The following is a 16463-nucleotide window of genomic DNA, read 5'->3' on the forward strand; positions in this document are numbered from 1 at the left end:
TGAGCCAGCCCCGGTGGGTTTCACCTCCCTGTCACATGCCCCACGTGGGCAGTTGTCATGCTCCACAGGAGGAGAAGCCACATTTACCCTCCTGCTGCCCTCCTTCCCTGGCACCCCCGGGCAGACCTCCTGCAGCCGGGGCGACCTCCCTGACCCCCGCACAGTCCCAGGCCCGCCTTAGTGCCCGCGGCCTGAGCGCCTGCCCCCAGTGCTCTGAGATACACAGTGAGGTGATGTAGACCGGCCTGTGGTTTAGCAGTGAGTCTGAGGGGACAAGCGGCGGGGGCACCTCGAGGCCCACACGTCAGGGCTTCTCAAACTCCTTTTCCACAGCGCTCACCAGCAGCCGCCACCGTGGGACGGAGAAGGGAGGGGCTCTCCTTGAAGTGGGGAGGGGTGAGGCGGAATCCCACGCCGCCTCCAAGTTGGCGAGGGGACCTGGGTCTCCCAGGACTCCGGACTCCGGACCGTTCAGTCCCCCGACCCCGGGGGAGGGGGACACGGGGAGGCCTCGGGGAAGACACCTGCCGGGCTGGGGGGAGAAGTGTTCTGCGGCTCTGGCCAGCCTCGAGCCCTGTCTCCCGCCTGCCTGCGGGCTGAGCGGCTGGGGAAGGGGCCGCTGATTCCGACTGAGAGATTCTGGGTCTGCCTGGTAGATCACATGGAGAGTTCGCGGACGCCGAAGGATTTGCAGGAGACCGAGCAGGGGAAACAGTGGAGGGAAGGCCTGCGTGGAAGAGGGCTGCCTGAGCAAAGGCACAGAGAGGGGCAGCCGGCAGGCCGGGGTGGGGAACTGCAGAGGAGCGCCGGCCGCAGCCCTGGGGCCTAGAGCGCCGCTCCTGGTGGGGCAGGTTGGCAAGGCCCTGAATGCCAAACGCGGCAGCACGATGGCTTTGGTCCTGTTGGTAGCAGGGAGCCACGGCATGTTCTTGAGCAGAGGGGTGGGCCACCTGAAGCCGCACTCAAGGAAGCCTGCTGGGCCCAAGGGAGCAGGAACTGGCAAGGGGCTTCCCCCACGTCCTCTCTGTCCCCCTCAGGCTTCCAGATGCGTCCCGCCTGCAGCCAGGTCTATAGTTTCTTCCACTGCGCGGACCCCTCTGCTTCGCGGCTGGAGCCCCTGCTGGAGCCCAAGTTCCACCTGGTGCCGCCCGTCAGCGTGCCCCGCTACCAGAGGTTCCCGCTGGGCGACGGGCAGTCCCTCCTGCTGGGTAGGCTCTCGGCTATTGCGGGGGGGTGGGGGTGGGGGGCGGTTGTGTGAGCGTGCTGAGCCGGGGGCTGGGCTCTGCCGGGTGGCACTCCGGGGCCGCCCTCTCTGGTCCAGGCTCTCCACGCGCTGGCCGAAGGAGGGACTAGACTCCCCGCCGACCAGGGGCCACGTGCTCCAGAGCAGGAGGAGGGGGCGGAAACAGCTGCTCACCTGTGTGCACCCCTGCTCTGTCGGGGGCGTCTTGGGGCCCAGAGGCCAGGCTCTGCCCCTGGCGGGCTCCTGGGGCCAACACACTGCTCGAGCCATCAGACCTGAGTGCGAGCCCAGGGGTCTGTGCTGGGTGTTGTTCCCCAGCCTCGCCCCTGGAGGTGCAGGGCCGGGAATGTGTCATCCCGGTGGGCATCATGGAAGAGGGGGCCTTTGACCACGGCATTTGGACAGGCGGAGCAGAGCTGGAGGATGAGGGTCGGGGGGCACTTGTAGGTGGAAGGAGCAGCGGGAACAGGGCAGGTGGGTCTGGGGGAGGCCAGTGGTCTCCAGGGCTGACGCGGAGTGAACCAGGCACGGGCAGGGGAGGCCGGCGTTGGCGGTCGGGGCTGGGAAATCAGGGCCTTGGTTCCACATCCTGGAGGAGGAGGTTTGGTCAGAGCCTGTTCAGGAGTTTGGGCCAGACTGGGGGAGGGGGGGGTGCCGTGCATGAGGCTCATTCAGGATCCAAAAACAGCCCCCCCCCATTTTTAGTGGAAACTTAATTTCCAAAGTCTTGCTTCGTCAGGAGCTTCCACGGACGGTCTCCCCCGTGCACCCGAAAATGTGTTGCTCTGGGCGGCGCAAGGCCCTGCCCCGGAGAGCGTCCTAGTGCCTTGGCTGACACGCCTGTTCCCACCCAGGCTCAGCCGCAGGCCTCTGTGCCTGGGGGGGGGGGGGGGGGGGGGGGGGGCGTCCATGGAGGGGCACGTGGTGACCGTCCGCCTCCAGAGGTGCCCTCGGCAGTTCTGCCACAGACAGAGGGGATGGTTGGGACCCACAACTTAGAGGAGGTGAGACCCAGCCGGGCCCTGGGGTGCAGGCGCCCCGTCGAGCCCTGGGGGGTTAGGGGCGCGGGCTGCCCGTGGGGCGGGGGTGATGGTGAGCGGACCGGGGGGGGGGGGGCACAGACTCCCGCCCGGTGCAGGCAGCTCCGGACACACGGCCTGGCCCTGACCGCGACCTTCCCCCGCCAGCTGACACTCTGCACGCCCACAGCGGCCTCTTCCTGGAGGGCGGCTCACGGGACAGCCCACCGCCCCCGGACGCCCCCGCCCCGTCCCTTCAGGCCCCGGGGGCCCAGTGCCCTGCACGGAGGATGAGCCGGGACAGCTCACACAGCGACAGCTCAGACTCCTCAGACAGCCTGGCCCCCGCGGGCGTCTCCCACAGTGAGTGAGGGTTTTCGGGGTGCTGCCTGCTTTGAGGGAGAGGGACCCCCCCCACACCCCACCCCGGGGCGGGCGCTGGTCCACTGCCGGGGCTGCTGAGGGCGGGCTGGGAGCAATAAAGGAAATCCATCCAGACTAAGCCCCGGGGCCGAGCCGCGACCCCGGCGTTTGTCTCCACGGGGCCAGCCCCCGCTGCTGGGGACCGGGTTGCAGGGCTCGTCCTGGGGACAGGCAGGAGAAGGGGCTGGTGGCTCACGGGAAGCTGAGTGGTCACGTCCGGGGCTCCGGCCCCGGACCTGCGCCCCGAGTGGTCCGTTCACCGCGGGGTCCGTGTGCCGGGGCCCCACGCTGCCTCTCGGGTCAAGGCCCAGCCGGGCCACACGGTCCTTACCTGGATCTCGGCCCGCAGTCACGGCCAAGTGGTGGGGCGCCAAGCGTATCGACTACGCCCTGTACTGCCCCGACGTCCTCACGGCCTTCCCCACCGTGGCCCTGCCCCACCTCTTCCACGCCAGCTACTGGGAGTCCACGGACGTGGTAGCCTTCATCCTGAGACAGGTACTGCTGTCCCTCTCCGGGCCCCTCGGGAGGGCCCGTCCTGCTCTCTGGGGAACAGGGTGTCTTGCGGGCCACACTGCGCCCTGGGAGGGCGTGGGGGTTACGAGGTCACACGGGGGGTTTCGTGGAGAGCGCTGGCTTCTGGTCAACGGCGTGGCACTTTCTGGAAAATTAAATAGAAACCGTACAGGAGAATGGACCCGTGTTCCGCCTGGAGACGAGTCATAAATGCCTGTTCCTCTGAGGGTCTCGGTGTCCTCGGAGAGGCCGGTGACTGAGGGGGAGCCTGGGGGGGGGGGGGCCGGGAGGCGGGGTCGGTGGCCAAGGGCGGGAGTTTGATTCTGTTCTGTGTCCCGCGAGAAGCCACCGCAGGGCTGAGCAAAGAGAGAGCTCGTGCCTGACCGTGTTCTGGGAAGGGAGTCCTGTGTCTGCTGCTTGAGGGGCCAGAGAGAAAGCCCCAGGCCCGTTACAAGGCCAGCCTGGGGGCCCGGCTTTGGGCCGGGAGCTGGTGCGGAGGCCCGGGGGGCCGGGGATGGGGCGACAGCAAGGCTTGCTGGCATCTGGGCGTGAGGGACCGAGGGCCGTGCTGCGGGGCCTGACGCCCACCTGAGCACCGGGGGTGCTCCCTGGGGTTGGGGAGGAGCAGGGCCAGGCCGGGGCGCGGGAAACCGAGTCTTGGGTCTGGGCCGGAGAAGCACGAAGGGGGGCGAGTGGAGGCTGGAGCTCGCCAGCTGCCAGTGGTGGGTGTCCCGGTGACGGGCGCGGTGCCCTGATTCTGAGGTGGGTTTTGCCCCCACCGAGCGGCTCTCCCCGCCAGTGGGGCATCCTGCAGCGTAGCCCAGTTGTGACCCCGCCGACCCCACGGCAGCGTCGGCCCCGCCAGTTCCGGGTGCAGGTCGTTGCCCGGGCTTCCGGCCCCTGAGACGGACGGTCCGGCAACCCCGCCTCGGGTCCTGCCGTGCGCTGGGGCGGCCTCCAGAACCCGGGGAAACACCGCACTCCCTGCCTCACCAGCTTCTTGTAAAAGTTCCCCAAGCCCCATCCTCTGGGGTTTTCCCGGAGGCTTCGCCGAACCGCACGGCTCATCGAGTCATTGGCCACCGGCGAGCGACCGGACCTCCCGCCCCTCGTGGGTCCCCAGAGGTCAGGGGGTGGGACTGGAGGTGCCAGCCTCTGGTCACGTGCGGCCTGCTCCTGACCACGGCCCCCCCTTGGGTGGGGTCCAGATGCCACCTCACTAACAAACAAAAGGCATCTTGAGGGCTCTCTGGCATCGAGGAGATTCCAGAGGTCTTGGGAGCTCTGAGACCAGATCTGGGTTTCCCACGTGGGAGCCGGGGGTGTCGCTGTAGGCTGAGAAGTGCAGGGACGGGGACCCAGAGGGTGGAGGAGGAGCCCTGGAAGGTGCAGGAGAGCCGGGAGAGGGCGCGAGCCTCTGCGCTGGGCCGGACAAAGTCTGGGGGCTGCCGGGGGGGTGGGGTCTGGAGGAAGCCCGCGTGGGGCAGGGGCAAGGGGAGCAGGCGGGCGGGAGCCACGCAGGGTGAGGCTTCCGTGGGGCGTGGCTCCGACAGGCACAGGGTCTGTCCTCGGGACGCGGAAGGGCGTGACCCAGTGGGGGAGGGACGGAGCCACGGGGCTGGGTGGGAGGGAGGACCGGCCAGCCGCTGGAGCAGCGGGGCAGGGAACGGGTCTGAGCGGGGGGGCCGCGGGTTTGGACGCCGTGCACAGAGGCTGCTCCCTGGCAGAGCATCTGAGAGCCCGCGGCCTGGCCCCGGCTGTCTGTCAGGATGGCGGCAGACGGGTCCCGGGGCTCCCGGCCTCCCGAGGGTCCCAGGCTGGCAGGTGGCGGGGGGGGGGGGGGGGGGGGGGCTGCCGGCCCTGACAGCCTTCTGGGAAGGAGGGAGCGGGGTGGGCCCGGCCGACCCGGAGCCCTGCTCGGCTGCCCGTCAGGTGATGCGCTACGAGAACGTGACCGTCAAGGAGAACGCGGGCCTGGATCCTGCGGCCCTGAGCCCCGCCAACCCCCGTGAGAAGTGGCTTCGCAAGAGGACCCAGGTCAAGCTGCGGGTATGTGGTCATTGGCACCGTGTCCTGGTGGGGGCGGGGGTCTCACCTGGTCTCAGGGAGCAGGGTGCCCTGGGGGCTGGGGCACCCGCGTGGCAGGGGAGGGCTGCGGGTGGCAGGGAAGGTGGGGGTGGGGTCGGGGCTACGCGGGGGTGGGGGGGGCTGGTTCCCGAAGCCCCGGCTCCAGGGGAGCACCAGGGCGGGGTCCAGGGCGCTGGGGGTGGAGTGGCTGCTGTATGTCAGGCTTCTGGAGACGCGGATGTGAGTCAGGGTCTTGCCCATGACCGTGGGGCTCACGGTCTGATTCGCCTCTGAGTACGTACGGCCCGGCATGGTGTCTGCAGTGAGAGAGGGAAGTGCAGATTAGGAGGAAAACGGAGAAAAGGACTTGGGGCAGACCAGGCAGGGCTTCCCTGAAGGAGAGTCGCCTCCGTAGGGTATTGAAGGATGAATAGGAGTGTGGTATGTGTCACTTCATCTATGTTGTGGATGTGGCCCCCTGTGCCGGGTCCACAGACGCAGCCACTGCTCCGGTGGGCCGTCTGGTGGGAGCACCAGACGTGGACGCTGAGGACCCTGAGCGCGGACCGGTGCTCCGCGAATCAACTCTGTTCTCGCAAACGTATTTATTGAGCTACGGTCACGTTTTCTACAACTCGCCTGCTGAAGGGGGACAGTTCGGGGGATGTGAACGTGTTCACGGATGCGCACAAACACCACTACGGCCAAGTTTAGGATCTTTTCGTCACTTCGGAAAGAGGCCCCTTTCCCCGTAACCGTCCCCCCACCGTGGTCCCTGCCCCTGGCCCCAGCTGTCTGTCTGCTCTGGGCCGTCCGTGTGGCGGAACCACCCGGCGTGTTGTCTCTGCGTCCGGCTTCCTTCTCGGAGCCCTGTGCTCTTGGGGGCGTGCCCACGTTGCGGCCGGCGTGGGTACCTCGTTCCGCTTGACGGCCGAGGATCTTCCCGCGGACGGACACGTTCCGTTTACCCAGTCGTCACCTGTGGGGCCTTCGGGCGGTTCGCACCTTTTCTCTGCCGTGGGCGACGCTCCGGGCTCTCGTGTGTCCTCGTCTCTCAGGGGATCCAGCCGCCCCGGCGGGTGCGAGGCGGGGTCTCCGTGTGGTTTTGCTTCGCGTCTCCCCGCGGATAGGTGACACAGGCGTCTTCCCCTGTGTCTGTTTCCGCGAGTTAAGTCTCTCCTCCCTGGAGTTTTGGCGGTGTGGCCCATGCCCCCTCCCGACCATCTGTGGGTCTGGGTCCCCCGAGCCCAGTCCAGGGGCCGGTGCAGGTGGCGGGGGGGGTCCGCTGAGTTGCACGCAGACGCCGTGAGAATGGAGGGCGGGGGGTCCACGGGGCGCTTCTCGGACGCGGCCGGGCCAGGCCGTAGCGGGTGGGCTGGGAGGTGGGGGCAGGCAGAGTCGGGGGGGGGGGGTCCTGCAGTGCCCGGCCCATGACAACTGGGGGCCACAGACAGGTCACCGGGCACGGCCGTGATGCCGAGCTCAGGATCCGGAATTCACCGCGGGCGCCTGGGCGTCGGCAGTTCTGTGCTTTGGCACGGCTTGTGTTGACTGAGGGTCCCCGCTGAGGGCTGTAAGCAGAGCCCCGGCCAGGGGGAGCTCGGTGGGTGGGGACAGACGCCTATGGGAACGGTCGCCGGCTTGAGGGGTTCGGTCTTGGAGCGAGGCTGGGGGCCGAGGGGGGCCTTTGAGCTGCGGGGCGAATTGAAACCAGAAGTGGAGAAGCCTGGGGACCCTGGATGCTTACAGACAAAGTGACTCCGTGTCCGGAATGATCCGCAGTGTGGGGGGCGGGGGACCCCAGGGAGGCCGTAGCTGGTGCGGGGCGCAGGCGGGGTCCCCACGCACCTCTCCACGCTCTGACACGTTTACATTTCCCAGTAAGAAGACACACGGTAAGTGGCTGTGGGATGGGACCTGTGATGTGGAAGGCGGAACGGGAGGCGTCCTGGCAGGGTCCGGCCCAGGAGCCGGGGAGGAGGACAGCCAGGTGCCCGGCCGCCACCTCAGGGTGCGTGGGACGGTCAGGATCAGGGTGCTTGTCCGTCTGCGGGAACCCGGGGTCCACAGCCCACGGCTCCGAAGGGGTGACGCGGCAGGGACACGTGTGCCCCGCGATCCTGAGGACAGCGTCGGGAGGAAGCTCACGGTCCAGACCCAGTGGCAAAGGCCGAGCTGATCTCTGCTTTCAGAACGTCACCGCGAACCACCGGGCCAACGACGTGATCGCCGCGGAAGACGGCCCGCAGGTCCTGGTGGGGCGCTTCATGTACGGGCCCCTGGACATGGTGGCTCTGACCGGAGAGAAGGTGCGAGGGCCCGGCCGGGCCGGGTGGTGGGGCGGAGCAGGGCCGGGAGGGTGAGCGGTGGGGAGGGCCCGACGTCCGTGCGCCCGAGGGCTGGGCGTGGGGGCCGAGGAGCCGGCCCGGCCCCCGCCTGCTGCCCCCGGCCTTCAGGGCGTCCCCTGGCCCCTCACCGCGTGCAGGTGGACATCCTGGTGATGGCGGAGCCGTCCTCGGGCCGCTGGGTGCACCTGGACACGGAGATCACCAACAGCAGCGGCCGCGTCACCTACAGCGTCCCGCGGCCCCGGCGCCTGGGGGTGGGCGTCTACCCCGTGAAGATGGTCGTCAGGTAAGACCCAGGCGGATCGTGCCGTTCGGTGCCCTTCCAGCCGGGCCGGCCCGGTGATGGAGCCCTGGGGGTGCTTTCCGGGGTGGGGGGGGGGTGGGGGAGAGGAAGACGGACCGGCTGGCCAGCTGTGGCTTCAGGAGATACCGGCCCGCTGCTCCCTGAGCCGGGCCCCGGGCCGACCCCTGGCCTCAGGCTACGAGCTGAGTGCGATGCGGGGCCGACCACAGGCAGGTGCCTTTTAGGGGCGACCAGACCTTTGCGATGAGCTACCTCACGGTGCTGCCCCGGGGCATGGAGTGCGTGGTGTTCAGCATCGACGGGTCCTTCGCGGCCAGCGTGTCTATCATGGGAAGTGACCCCAAGGTCCGGCCGGGGGCCCGTGGACGTCGTCCGGTGAGTGTTCCCTCCCGTCCCTTCCCAGCGGCCCCGGGAGAGCCGGGCCGTGTATTTTTCCGGAATTCCAGAAATCTCCGGGGCAGGAACTGGGGAGTCCCGGTCACGTGTACCGAGGGTCCCCGAGAAACGCCCTGCCACCGTCTGGACGCTAGCTCCCCCTCCCTCCCGCCTCCGTTTGATCTCTGCAGCCAGCCAGGCCTGGGCTCCCGAGTTCTGACTCCAGGCGGGGTCCAATCGGTGTGTCCTGGTGGCCTCTGGGAGAAATGGCTCCGAATGTAGCAGCCAAAAAGAATATCATTCCATCTCTCGCGGTTCCGTGGGTGGGCTGGGTTCTGCTGGGATGTCGTCACGTGGGGTGTTCCCGTGACCATCTGGGGTGGCCATCTGGGCTGGGGGCGGGGCTCATCCGCAGGCTCCCCTCGGGCCCGGGTTCGAGATGGCCTCTGTACTCGCGGTGGCTGGGCCCGCTCTCTGTCCGCGGGGCCAGCCTGGGCCGTCTCGTGGAGACCCGGGTGGAGGCCGCTAAGCCTTCTCAGGACCCAGCCTGGGGCGTCACAGTGACCTTTCCGATGTGTTCCGCTGGTCATGAGTAGTGGCAGGATCCGCCCGGATTCACGGGGAAGGGACCACCTAAACGTGTGAATACGGGACACGCGGCTCCCAGGGGCCACCCTCTGAGCCTGACTCAGGCGCAGTGATAAGTGGAAGATTGGAGCTCGTACAGCTGATTGGGGAGAGCAGGGCAGGCTTCCTGAGAGAGGTGGCGTCAGAGATAGTCCCCGAGGGGTGGACGGGTTCAGTCCAAGCCACTGCACAAAGATTAGCAAACGTGGGGAAGCGAGAAGAAAATAGAAAACTGATTTTGATAGGCCAGAAAGGAGGACGCGGGGCGACAAGGACAGGAAGAGCAGAGCACGTGGTGAGACGGGGTCAGGGTGGTTGGATTTTGGAGGCCAGACCAGAACGGGGCCGGAGGTGGGGCAGGAAGCAGCCGTGTAGAAGGGTGTCACCACAGGAGAGTGAGGGAGGAGCCACTTTCTCCCCTCCCTGCCTCCCCCATCCCTGCCTCCCTCTCATCCCTCCCTCTCACCCTCCCTGCCTCCCCCCTCCCCACCTCCCTCCCCACCTCCCTCCCCACTTCCCTCCCTGCCTCCCTGTTTCCACCTCTGCCTCCCTCCCTGCCTCCCCCCACCCCATCCCTACCTCCCTGCCTACCCCCTCCCTGTCTCCTCCCCTCCCTGCCTCCCCCAATCCCTGCCTCCCTCCTACCCTCCTTCCTACCCTCCCTATCTCCCTGACTACCCCCCACCCTACCTCCCTCCCTCCCTGCCCCCCTCCCTGCCTCCCCCATCCTTCCCTGCCTCCACCCCTGCCTCCTTCCCTCCCTGCCTCCCTCCCTCCTACCATCCCTCCCTCCCTCCCTGCCTCCACCCCTCCTTCCATCCCTGCCTCCTTCCCTGTCTCCCTCCCTGCCTCCACCCCTCCTTCCATCCCTGCCTCCTTCCCTCCCTCCCTCCCTCTCTCCACCCCTCCTTCCATCCCTGCCTCCTTCCCTCCCTCCCTCCCTCCCTCCACCCCTCCTTCCATCCCTGCCTCCTTTCCTGTCTCCCTCCCTCTCTGCCTCCACCCTTTTGTGAGGCTGACTCAGGGCCGGGCCCGGGAGCAAGGCAGCCCCACGGGGAAAACAAGTCTCAGGCATGAGAAACTTACCCGGACTCCAGCTGAGCAGGACCGATGCCAGGCCTCAGCGCAGTAGCAGTGGTCCCTCTGGGGAGAGCAGAGCAGCCTGGACTGGGGACCCCAGGGTTAGCTGCCCTCCAGATGCCCCTGGCCCTGCGGGAACAGGCCCTGGACGGACAGGCTCCAGCTCCTGGCAAGTGTCCAGCTCGCCCTGTGAGGGTGGGTGGCTTATTCCTCTTTCGTCTTCCCCCCCCCCCGCCCGTCAGCGCCCCCCTTCCACGGCTGGGAGTGGGGGGGGGGCTGTGGTCCTCTCCCCCGGGGACCCACACCGTGGTCTTCACGTGGGCTCCTGAGTCCCTGCCGTGTTCCACAGACCCTGCTGCTGATAAACGGACTACCGGGTCCAGCTCACAACTAGCCAGAGTCCCCAGGGTGGCGTCTGAGCCTGTGTGGGATTATGGAACATCCCCCCCGAACCCTCAGGGCGCTCTCCAGGTCTGGAGCCCCCCAGTCTATGGTGAGCCGGGGGTGGCCGGTGCCACAGCAGCCCCTGACAGGCCCGAGCTCATCTGGCATCTTGTAGGCAGAGTCCCGTGTGAGGTCAACAGACAGCACACTCCCACCGTGCTGCGGGAGCAGACAGGGGAGGCCTGGGAAGCTGGGAGGGCTTCCTGCACGAGGGGGCCTTGAGAGGGGATGGGAACGTGAGGAGATGAAGCCCTGAAGGCCGTCCAGGGGAGGGGTCCGCAGCTGGGGTCCCAGCTTAAGCTGGAGCTCAAGGCCCGTGGGTGCAGCAAAGCAGCCCCGTGTGGCCGGGGTGATACGATGGTCGGGGGTAGAGCGTGACGGGCCACAGGTGCACGCAGGGCTGGACACCTCGGGACGCTGGGGAGCCAGGGACGGCTTTGGGCACAGGAGCGATGGTCACCATGGAAACAGGACCAGGGGGAGCGCCACGGCCTCTGTCCAGTACGCACTATGCTGGTCACGTCTGGACTCCTCCTTTCCCGCCTTGGGACGGCCCTCGTTTCAGTTCTTGTCCCCCCCGTCACGGGTGGGGCCTGGAGGGGGTTGCACGGCGCAGGTTGGACTGGACTCGGGTGGGGGTGTGAGCGAAGGCCGAGGAGGGCGCCGAAGCAGGAGGGGGTCAGGGGTCAGGTCCTGCTGGTCGCCGGTTGGACGGGAGGCCGCTCGCGGGAGCAGGAAGGGCGACAGGGACAGCCGAGGAGGCAGAGGTGGCCTGTCCTCGGCGGGGAAGCCCGAGTGACGCGGAGGCCTCGGGGACGGGGGTCAGTTTGGTGGTGGGCGAGCGGTGCCTGCGGGCCGTCCAGGGACACGTCCCGACTCATGGGGCTCAGTCCCCCGGCGTGTGGCTCCACTGTCCTTCCCCGGGGTCCCGGCGCTGCTCAGGACGGCTGCGGGGGGGGGGGCGGCTGCGGGGCGGGGGGGCTGGACCTGCGATGCCGTCCGTCCGCAGGCACTGGCAGGATCTGGGCTACCTGATCCTGTACATCACGGGGCGGCCGGACATGCAGAAGCAGCGGGTGGTGTCCTGGCTATGCCAGCACAACTTTCCACAGGGCATGATCTTCTTCTCCGACGGGCTGGTGCACGACCCCCTGCGGCAGAAGGCCATCTTCCTCCGCAACCTCGTGCAGGAGGTGAGTGCGGGCCGGAGGCCAGACCCGCCCTCCACCTGCAGGTGCTGGGAGCCTCCACGGCCCCCGCCCCCACCCCGAGGTGGGCACTGTCACCCGCGGGGACAGAGGAGGGCGGGGAGGCTCCCTGAGGCTCGGTGACTCCCCCACGATCCCAGAGTCCGCATCTCCTCCTTTACCTCCTGACCCCAAAGCCCGAACTCCGTCTCTGCGCCCGGTTATTCGTTCAGCCGACGGGTGCCCGCCACGCTCCTTCGGGGTCGTGGCGTCGGCGGCACGGGCTGGCACCTGCTCTCCTTCCGGAGCTTCGACCTGTGGCCCCAGCACGGCGTCCCCTGGGAGCTGCTCAGAAATGTCGATTCCCTGCCCCCCCCCCCCACGCCCCCACTCACCCCAGACCCGCTGCATCAGAAACTGGGGAAAGGGCCCAGCGGTCTGCATCTTGACAAACCCTCCGGGGGGATTTCAATGACGGTAACATCTCGAGAACCAGTGATCTGTGGCCCAGGGGCCGAGCCCAGCCGGTAGCCCTTCTTCTACGTGACCTTGGCCTGAGAAGGGTGTTTATAGTTTTAAATGGTTGGGGGTTGGGGGTGGGGATCAAAAGGAGAATGCTATTTCATGATGCGACAGCGGTACGAAAGTCCAATCTTGCTGCCCGCGAAGGCAGGTGCATTGGGACACGGCCGCGCTCCCTGCTGGCCGCGCTCCCTGCTGGCCACGCTCCCTGCTGGCGCGGTGTGCGTGGCTGCTCGGAGCCACAAAGGGAGAGTGTGGTTGCAGCACAGCGCAAAGCCTGAGATACCGATTACCTGGTCTTTCGCAACAACGTCAGCCGATCCCTGGTCCAGAGGAAGAAAGATGTGTCAATCTTTACCAGTGGGTGATTAGTAAAGGCCTGTTGTCATGCAGAGGAGCTTGGCTTGGGGAGGGCAGAGAAGGCTTCCAGGGGTTGGTAACTCTTGAGCTGAGTCTTGAATCACGAACAGGAGTTTGCCTGGCGGACACAAACAGAACGTGCAAAGGCACTGAGGTAGAAGGGAGCCTCGGATGTTCTTAGAGCTGCAGGCATGCAGGATGCTGGTGTGCACAGGGTCAGACCCAGGTCGCGTGGGAGCAGAGGCCTGGAGGTCATCGGGGGCCTGGGCTTTGGCAGACCTTGGAAAACCCCTTGGCCAAGACCGTGAACTCCGCTGAGGGCAGTGGGGAGCCGGGGACCGGCAGGGACTGATTAGGTCTGCAGAAAGAGCCCTGTGGTGGCTGTGCGGAGACCAGATCGGTGAGACAAGAGAGGCAGGGAGGCCAGGCAAGGCAGAGGCTGACCGGAATCCGGGTGGCGGCCACGGGGATGGAGAAAATGGCATCGGGAGGGGGGATTGTCAGGTCATGCTCGGGACTGGGTGGTGGCCCCCCGGCAGGAGGTAGAACTGGGGAAGAATGTTCTAGGGGCAGCAGAAAGAAAGTTCAGGACCGGAGCTTCGTGGCCCTCCAGCGGCTGTCCAGTGGCCAACCCGTGGAACCGGGAAGGTGGCGAGAGAGCAGCTTCCCGGGCCAGGGCGTGGCCAGGCGGGCACGGGAGGGAAGGGGCAGGGTCGGCGTGGGGATGGGACGTGCAATCCAGATGGGCGGTTCTGGGTTTGGTCCTGGAGGCCGCTGGCCGTGGAGATGGCAGGAGGGAGGCCGAGGTGCTCATGGGTCACCCCGCGAGCAGGAGGTCGCCCGGGGCTGATGGGGCTCAGGAGGGAGGGAAACCGTGACCTGGGACCAGAGGGTGGGGCTCAAGGTGAGCAGCCAGAGGGCGAGGGGCTGGGGGGCAAGTGAGCATTGGGACGCGGCCACCGGATGGAGGCACTCTGCACCGTCTGGGTGGTGCGGACGGCACAGGGCGGGGGGTCGGGCCCAGACAGAACCCCTCCAGTCCTGTGACACGTAGAGCCGCCCCTCGTTCCCTCGTCCATGTCTTTGCCTGTCACCCAGTGACCTAGGAACGCCGACGGGGTCAGCAGGTGGCGTGGTCCCGACCTCCCTCCCCAGGCGGAGCCCTTGAACTGGGGCGCAGGGCAGGGCGGGAGGGGAGCTCCTGCAGGGCCGCGTCCTGCTGCGGGGTGGCCCCGGGACCTGGAGCCCCCCCACCCCCACCCCGTGCGGAGTCGGGTTCGGGTCCTCTGACCCCGTGAGCGCCCGCCCCGCCACGGGCTGCCCTGTGTTTCAGTGTTTCATCAGAATCAGCGCGGCCTACGGCTCCACAAAGGACATCTCCGTGTACAGCGTGCTGGGTCTGCTGCCCTCCCAGATCTTCATCGTGGGCCGGCCCACCAAGAAGTACCAGGCCCAGTGCCAGGTGGGGGCGCCGGGCCGGGTGGGGGCGGCGTGGGCGGCGTCTGCCGTCCATTCAGTCGTTTTTGTTCATCCGTTCATTTGCCCACTCGCTCATTTGTTCATCCGTTCATTCGCCGTTTCCACGTGCACCACGGGCACCTGTCCTGGGCCAGGCCCTCGTGCCATCGGATGTCCCGTCATCCAGGCGGCAGTGCCCGTGGCAAGAGGCCTAATGGATGATGGGGGGCACGGGGTCGTGACCCCCCCCCCCGGGGAGGAACAGAGACGATGGGGGCAAGGCTGCTTTGGGGGGTTCAAGGGAATTGTCCAGGAGGCTTGAGGTGGGAGGAGCATTTGTGACAGAGGTCGCCACAAAAGTGAAGGTCAGGAGGTGACAGAGCAGGTGTCCCCCCCCCCCCGCCCCCCCCGGGCGGGAGCAGGAGAGGGGGGCCCGCAGTGCCTGGCTGACGGCCCGCGCCTCGGCGGGCTGGGACTTCGGGGGTGAGTCGTGATTCCTGCAGTCCCCAGGCTGCAGGGGGAAGGCCCCTCAGAGGAAGGGGGGAGGGAAGCAGGGGGAGGCGGTGGCCGGCGGGAAGGTGAAGGGCCCCAGAGTCACTTCGGAGGCAGGACGGAGGGACTGGACTTGGAAATGAACGGGTCAGAGGTGTGGGCTGAGCGGGAGCGAAGGCCAGGGGTGGCGCCTGGTTTCTGGGAGCGCGATCAGTTGGAGAAGGAGGCGGGGGGGGGGGGGGGGGGAAGGTGACGACCCCTTTGGGGGCGTGCTGAGTGCGGGGCGTGGGAGCCACCGGCGGGTGCAGACGGGAGACGCTGACGCACACACGTGGCCCCCGGGGCTTGCGTGGGTGCAGACTCTGGTTCCATAGGCCTGGCGGGGGGCGGGGGGCGGTGGCTGAGATTCTGCCTGTCAGGGCCCCGGTCCCGCTGAGGCTGCTGGTCCGCGGCCCCCTTCTGGGGGGGGGGGGGCGGGCAAGGGCCTGAGGACCCGGTGGGGGGGGGCGACGGGCAGGGAGGACAGCAGCGGGGCCAGCACCCGACGGAGCTCCGCGGGGCGGAAGCCGGATGTGGCGCAGACTTGCGTTTGGGGATCTCAGCGGCACGTGACGAGGACGGTGTGCCCCGCGGGGCACAGAGGGACGAGCTCAGCCGCTCAGCCGTTCAGAGCCGGGCGGGGAGCTCCCCGTCTCCCCGGCGACGGTTTTGGCGGGGGGGGGGGGGGTGCGGGGGGGCGGGGAGACCGGGTCACCGCCCCGCTGGCTGACGCCCGTCCCCTCCCCCTCCGCAGTTCCTGAGCGAGGGCTACGCGGCCCACCTGGCGACGCTGGAGGCCGGCCACCGCTCGCGCCCGAAGAAGAGCGGCTCACGGATGGTGCTACGCAAGGGCAGCTTCGGCCTGCACGCACAGCCCGAGTTCCTGCGGAAGCGCAACCACCTGCGCAGGACCATGTCTGTGCAGCAGCCCCACCCGCCCGCCAACCCCAAGCCCGAGCGGGCCCAGAGCCAGCCCGAGTCCGACAAGGACCAGGAGCGGCCCCTGCCCGCGCTCAGCTGGGCGCGCGGGCCCCCCAAGTTCGAGTCGGTGCCCTGAGAGCCGGGCTGTGCGCAGAGGGCCGGGGCCGGGCGGGCGTGGGGGGTGCTGCTCCCCGAGACGGGCCGTTTCCTGCTTTTCCCCGCCCCCGTGTGTGTCCAGCGGTGTCCGAGCGGAGCGGGGAGGGACCCCGCCGAGCCCCGGCGAGGCGGCTCCCTGGGCCACGAGGGGGTGAGACCCCAGGGTCTCCGCAGCCGCGGCTGCCTCCCCGTGCGGGACCTGGGACCGCGAGCCCGTCAGGGGCGGCGTCCGTGGAGTCCTGGGGGGCAGGCCTGCCCCGAGCTGGCCGGTCTGACAGAGTCGACCACCTTTCTGGGGTCCACGCAGGCCCTAAAGGGAGAAGCCGCCAGACCGGGGATCAGCAGCCGCGGGCAGGTGCAGCTTCCCGGCGGCCTGGGGGACGGACAAGTGGCATCGTGCCGGCCACCCCCCCCCCCCCCCCACCGTGACATCCTGGGTCAGCCTCACGGGCCTGGCTTTCCTGTGGCAAAGTGGCCGCTTTCTGGGAGGGAGGGGACATCCCCCGGGGCTCCTCCTGTGTCCGCGCGTGTCTGTCCACGGCCCTTGCGGGGGTGGGGGGGGTGGCGGGGTCTGGTGCTGACGGTCTGTCCTTCTGCGGCTGTCCATTGTCCCCGTCTTGTCCTCGGTATTCCTACCGTTCGCCCGCGGCCTGAGAGGACGGCCATTCCTCTTCCCGGGGTCCTGCCTGGCGCCCTCCCCCGGGGAGGCTGCGGCCCTGGGCGCTGGCCCGGCTGGGCTGGCTGAGAGCCCTTGAGCCCCTCGCCGCCCTCTCTGGGCCCTGGCTTCCTTACGGAATTGGAAGGCCCCCCCGGCTGAGACTGGTGCGCGGTTTCTGACTCCTGGGCTGTCTTCTGTCTTGCACTTCTGTGCCCTGGGGCTTT

The 16463-nt window shown here is 68.3% G+C and overlaps 1 protein-coding gene across 1 annotated transcript in view; it reads left to right on the top strand.

Moving 5' to 3' along the window:
- The window catches only part of PITPNM3 (PITPNM family member 3), a 68522-nt gene extending 52842 nt beyond the window's left edge, over positions 1-15680 (top strand). Inside the window, 11 exon segments of the mRNA XM_058704554.1 lie at positions 1038-1208; positions 2431-2625; positions 3035-3183; positions 5134-5250; positions 7461-7577; positions 7754-7902; positions 8145-8280; positions 8282-8295; positions 11456-11639; positions 13849-13977; positions 15259-15680. Of these exon segments, the coding sequence (XP_058560537.1) occupies positions 1038-1208; positions 2431-2625; positions 3035-3183; positions 5134-5250; positions 7461-7577; positions 7754-7902; positions 8145-8280; positions 8282-8295; positions 11456-11639; positions 13849-13977; positions 15259-15561 (1664 nt within the window). The 3' untranslated portion in view covers positions 15562-15680.
- Positions 15681-16463: the final 783 nt, after the last annotated feature.

This window comes from Neofelis nebulosa, chromosome 16 (assembly GCF_028018385.1).
Source record: "Neofelis nebulosa isolate mNeoNeb1 chromosome 16, mNeoNeb1.pri, whole genome shotgun sequence".
Lineage (NCBI taxonomy): Eukaryota > Metazoa > Chordata > Mammalia > Carnivora > Felidae > Neofelis > Neofelis nebulosa.